This window comes from Lissotriton helveticus, chromosome 3_1 (assembly GCF_964261635.1).
Source record: "Lissotriton helveticus chromosome 3_1, aLisHel1.1, whole genome shotgun sequence".
NCBI lineage: Eukaryota > Metazoa > Chordata > Amphibia > Caudata > Salamandridae > Lissotriton > Lissotriton helveticus.
Window position 1 is genome coordinate 1321999730 of NC_136061.1, and position 5877 is coordinate 1322005606.

The 5877-nt window shown below is 44.4% G+C and overlaps 1 protein-coding gene across 1 annotated transcript; it reads right to left on the reverse strand.

Moving 5' to 3' along the window:
• Positions 1–237: 237 nt before the first annotated feature.
• On the reverse strand, positions 238–2265 carry LOC144824964 (uncharacterized). Its single transcript, XM_078683898.1, has one exon. It carries the CDS (start codon positions 2263–2265, stop codon positions 451–453), a length of 1815 nt encoding a protein of 604 aa, XP_078540024.1. The 3' UTR covers positions 238–450.
• Between the last annotated feature and the right edge of the window lie 3612 nt (positions 2266–5877).

Here is a 5877-nt window from a genome sequence, read left to right on the forward strand (position 1 = left end):
AAGTGACATGTGGTTTGGTTATCCATTATCAGCATCACTGTTCCACAAGCTATACATAGTTGACATTGTACAGTTGTGTATTTAGTGGTAGAAAAAACAATAGTACGATGGGGTATATACATTCTTCCAATCTCTTGACAATGACTGACACAGCCATTGCTGTGTCTTGTGTTGCCGGCACCACACGTGTAAAGCATTTGTAGGCTTCCCTGTTTTCAGTTTCTATTTTGGGTAAATTCTGGTGGTGTTTTGTCAGTGTTTTCCAGTGATTTCAATACCTGAAAAAAACAGTGCTTTTCAGTGATTTCAAATTTTCGCGCCATAAAAAACAACTGAAACGGTGTTTTTCCGGTGTTTATGAAACGCTTTGCTTTTATTTTGCTGGCTTTCTTCATTGATGCATGGCATATAGACAGTGCATGTACGTGTATATGAAGTTCAAATACATTTTCACAAGTCAAATTTATTGTAGTAGACCATACAATATTTCTTCAGAGATTCTTTAGTCATTCGTGCTCTCTCTTTCCTTCCCATGTACACTTTTATTTGTGAAAATGCCCTCTCAACATTGGCACTTGAGACTGGCAACGCCAAAACAGCCAGTACACAACTTGCCAACTCTGGCCACTGACGTAGCTTCCCATGCCAGTACTGGTGCACCTCAAGGTTGACATTCTCTGGGACAGGTTCTGCAACATACGCGTTGAACTGGGTGCACATGCCCTCAGAGGTATTAAAGCGGTCAAAAATGAAGCTGTACTTTGAAAAGTCCGGAGAAAATTCCCCTTTACGGAATGGATCTAACACTTGTGCAGCGTACCAAAGTGAGGCTTCATTAACTTCAAACGCCATGGTTGGTGAAGGAACATTTCTATGCATCATAGCTAGCCATTTCTCATGCATGGTAAAATAAAATTTCCTGAATTGGTCTTCAACACTTCTTTGCTTCCCAAGTGGCAAGCATTCTAACAGGGAACATGTTGCCGTGCCAAAGTCACTAAAAGTGTCGTCTAGCCTACTCTCGAGGAGATGTTTGACATCAACACCAATTATACTGAACACTTGGTACACAAGGGTGTTTTCTGACTCTAGTTTTTTTATTATGTCCACTACAGCAGTCATGTTTTCCTGCAAAAATCTAAGGATGCAGTACAGTGTACTTTTCTTGACATCACTATCAATATGCACCCGAAGATCCTCACATTTCTTGCCTTTTGCATCATCACTAAGCAAAAATTCAGTAAGGGGTCGCCACATAGATAATATTGCATTCACGGCCTCTAGTACTGAGAACCACCTACTAAATGACACAGTTGGGATGATTCTTTCTTTGCTGCCACACAAAACACAAAATGAGAAATATTTGCGTTTGAGTTCCCGCGCATAACGAAACAGTGCGCCTGAATGTACTACAAAATCAATAGCATTCTTCATCAGCTCAGAAGATTGTAATGCTGCTTTCAGCATACCATCTAGCAAGTGGCAAGGATCTCTCACAGGGAAACACTTCAGCTCAGGCATTGCTTTTGATAGGTCATCACATAACTTTTTCATATAAGTAGCTGAATCGCTGCAAATACAAACAATGTCACTCCAATCTTTGTTAAACTTGGTAAGAACTCTCTGCAGCAGCATTCCAAGTGACACTGCGTTGCATGTTTCCAGTACATCCAGATCTGCCATGATGGTACGTCTGTGCCATCCATTTTTTGCATCGCAAAATGTGATTAGCACTGCCACTGCTGGGTCGCCACGCATCTCTGGGGTTTCATCAATGGTAACATAGATCTTCACATCACCTTGGAGTAACTCTGAAATATGTTCAATATCTGCAAGGAACACCTCTGGTAGGTATTTCTCATACATTTGTGTTGTTTTTGGTAATGTTTTGAATGCTGGTGCACGCTTGCGGAATAGATTCCCAATCGGTCCATCAGCTTGGTGTAAGCTGGTTCCAGATTGCACTAGGGCACGTACAAATTCATGTGCCACATCCTTTTCTTCCTCACGTTTTCTTTTGAAGCGGGTCATTGTCTCAGCAAGAGACATCTGGCAAAGGCTGTCGCTATTAGGTGGCTCTTTCAATTTCAAGTGGGTCTTGGTGACAAGATGTTCAGCAATTCGGCTTGCAGTTTTCCCACTTACTATTGGGACAGTCACTCTGCAAAACCTGCAAATTAACATCTTTTGGCCACGCACTTCTTCAACCATGAAATCTTTGTTTTCCAGCACATAATCTTCTGCCGTCTTTATTCTGCGGGGCATTCTGTTCTGCGCAAAGTAGATCATAAAAAAAGACACTTAGAAACCGGTTGTGTACTGTTGAGAAAATGATGCCACTGAACAGGCTGCCAACCAATTGGTGAAATTGAAGAACACATATTTGAGGCATAGCATAAGGATCCATTTTATCTTTAGCTTTTGATTTAAAACTTTAAAAATCTGTATCCTAGGTACCCTAAATGCTTATTAACCATCATGCTTTAAAAAAAGAATTAGTTTCTGGATGTATGCAAATTAGCTAACCTCCATCTTGCCTAAAAGTGATTAATACTTGGTGGTCGAAAGCCCTCAGGCCAATTTCACGCTTTATAAAATTGCAAAGGAATGCAATGTATATACAGATGCAGGTCAGGTAACCTATTGTCAGGAGAATGTTCAGCTTAATGAAAGGGGAATGTTGAATCCATATGTGTCCAGTATGAAACATTCAAATACAGTTCAACAGTAATAACGACCAGTGGTGTAAATATACTTACATAGCTCCCAGACGCGCAACTACAGTCAAATTTCGGGGTGGAGGGGTGGATTCTTCCAGCAATTGGCAGAATGGAGATGCAGGGGTTCTAAGAAGGGGTGAAATCAAGAAAGCCTTGTTAAGTAAAATGTTCTTGTTGGATAAGCAAAATATGAAATACAAGGCAAACAATACAGAATAGATTGGTCAGAGCGCACTGCACACAATCACCACCACTGCTTCAACGAAGGTACACAACTCTCATGAGTTGGGGGAGGTCCGTTTTAAAAATGTAAAATTCAATGGAATTGGACATTTGCTACAATGTGTTTAACCTAGCGCTTGAGACCGTACTTTGCTATCGCAGCGCTGTGTCTGGCAGATGCTCTTTCTGTATGTGTTCCAGTCCTTAAACAGAAGGGGGAACGGAGACCATGCAGGGGATCGATCATGTGCATTTGTGCACGCTTCCCCCCCCGAAGGTGTCCCCTGGCTGAAACACAAAAGTCTATTGATGGCCAACTTAATGGTGGTCCTCATTTATCGACCTCAGAAGGATGTTAGAATGGGTGGACCTGCCGTAATTTACCTGAGCCATAGGGTCAAACACAGTCCTCATACAGTGGATGCAATAGTCTGCTAGTAACTACACCTGTATCTTCATTCTACAAGGGGAGTTTGCTTTTCCCCCTCTTTTTTTATTAACAAGGAATGCCACGCATGCAGCGCTCCCTCACTACCGAATAATAAGGACCTGCACTGGCAAGATGAGGGGAACACAGGTGTATATCGCCTGCAACATTCCAGCTTTCGTATCTGAAAATAATAACCCTGAGTCCCAGCGGCTAATTAATACCACCAAGACGATGAACGAGTGGGGACACTTTGGGGCTTCAGCAAGGACATGCGTGCAGTCGCTGCATCTGTTGGCCTCGCGACATTCATTTACACCAAAGCACATTTTAACTGTGCAAAATTGACTGTCTGATGGCGCTAAGCTCCCCATTCTAAGAAGGGGTGAAAAACAAGAAAGCCTCAACAAGTAAAATGGTCTTGTACAGACCCGTGAAGTACTCGGGTGCGGCTGCAGTTAAACAGACGCCAAAACACATTAGCTCCTCTCCCCCCCCACGTGAGTCCGGCAGGGGGCCTGGTGTTTCTCTGGCCCTTTGGCCTTTCACACCTCGGCTCCCCATTCTCGTGTCTGCCTTCGCCCCCTGCACTCTGGCGCTCATGTAAAGCGCTCTGATACCTCTGCGTTTTGTGTCCCCGCATGTCAGCAAACTCTCACATGCTGCCTGTAAAACTGCACATAGAGGCACAAATGTAGGTGTGGGATGCACAGAAAAATGCTAATCCTAAGCAGAAGGAGAGAACGTCAATTATGGCGATGTTGCGGTGAAAGCATGCACCGTACACATTTAGTCTTGCAAAACAGTGGCCTAATTGTAGGTGATGGACACCGGTGCACCTCCATGACAACACCAGTTTATGCGGGTGGTCACGATGGACACCCAGGCACCCCCAAGAAGCAGTGGGACCAGAGTACCTCTGCGGTTACCTTAAATGGACATCTTCCACCAGTGGAAATATTCCCACTCAGCCATTTTAGGGCAAATGAGGTCAGGAACAAAAAGCAGCGGTGAAGCCAGTTAGGCTGTGCCCTTTTTGCGATATAGTAGAAAGGCCTTACTTTGTGAAATCTCAGATCATCATTTCATGACATACACAAATAATAATATACTTGGTGCAGAGGCAAAGCAGCAGCTTCTGAAAACGAACAGTGCCTTCAAGTGCTTCCTAACTGTAGGAAAGAAGGTAAAGTAGGGCTGGTCGATAGGACAATGCAGGATATAATAACAGTGCATGCTGACCTGTACAGCAATGCCCGTGCACCACCTCTCTGTGGACCCGTTTCATAATGCTAGTAAAAAGTCTACTTCAGTCCTGCAAAAGGTACCCAAGAAAAAGCGCACTTAGAAAGTGTGTGGAGTCGCTCACAGTTTCATTGCGAAGCAGCGCAATAGAGCATCAGAGCAAACATAAGGTCATACTTACTGGCAAAATGAGAAGGAATACTAACTAGTCGACGATTTCCCCTTGCATTTCACTAAAATGGGAAATGCAATATCCTGCAGAGTGTTTGAGATAAGTCCCAAATGTCCATGCATTAGTAGTGGTCCCAAAGCAAGACTTAAACCTCTTTGCCCTACAAACATAGTACTGGTCGGCTCACTGAACATTAATGCTATGACCCGTGAAGTACTCGGGTGCGGCTGCAGTTAAACAGACGCCAAAACACATTAGCTCCTCTCCCCCCCACGTGAGTCCGGCAGGGGGCCTGGTGTTTCTCTGGCCCTTTGGCCTTTCACACCTCGGCCCCCCCATTCTCGTGTCTGCCTTCGCCCCCTGCACTCTGGCGCTCATGTAAAGCGCTCTGATACCTCTGCGTTTTGTGTCCCCGCATGTCAGCAAACTCTCACATGCTGCCTGTAAAACTGCACATAGAGGCACAAATGTAGGTGTGGGATGCACAGAAAAATGCTAATCCTAAGCAGAAGCAGAGAACGTCAATTATGGCGATGTTGCGGTGAAAGCATGCACCGTACACATTTAGTCTTGCAAAACAGTGGCCTAATTGTAGGTGATGGACACCGGTGCACCTCCATGACAACACCAGTTTATGCGGACATCTTCCACCAGTGGAAATATTCCCACTCAGCCATTTTAGGGCAAATGAGGTCAGGAACAAAAAGCAGCGGTGAAGCCAGTTAGGCTGTGCCCTTTTTGCGATATAGTAGAAAGGCCTTACTTTGTGAAATCTCAGATAATCATTTCATGACATACACAAATAATATTATACTTGGTGCAGAGGCAAAGCAGCAGCTTCTGAAAACGAACAGTGCAAATGCACAAAGAAATAAAAATAAAAATGACGCCTCTAGCCCTCTACACATGCCAAGTCCCTGCAACAAACACTCGCTGGTGTGGCACTGGTGACTGCTGCATCGGCGCGTGGGTTGTTATGCTCAGCACGGGTCATTTAAAATGAGGAGGTGAGCCTGCAGAGGCGGCTGAGGCGCTGTAATTTACACCGAGGCACATTTTAACAAAAGGCCAACCCTGTCCTCCCTCCGCTA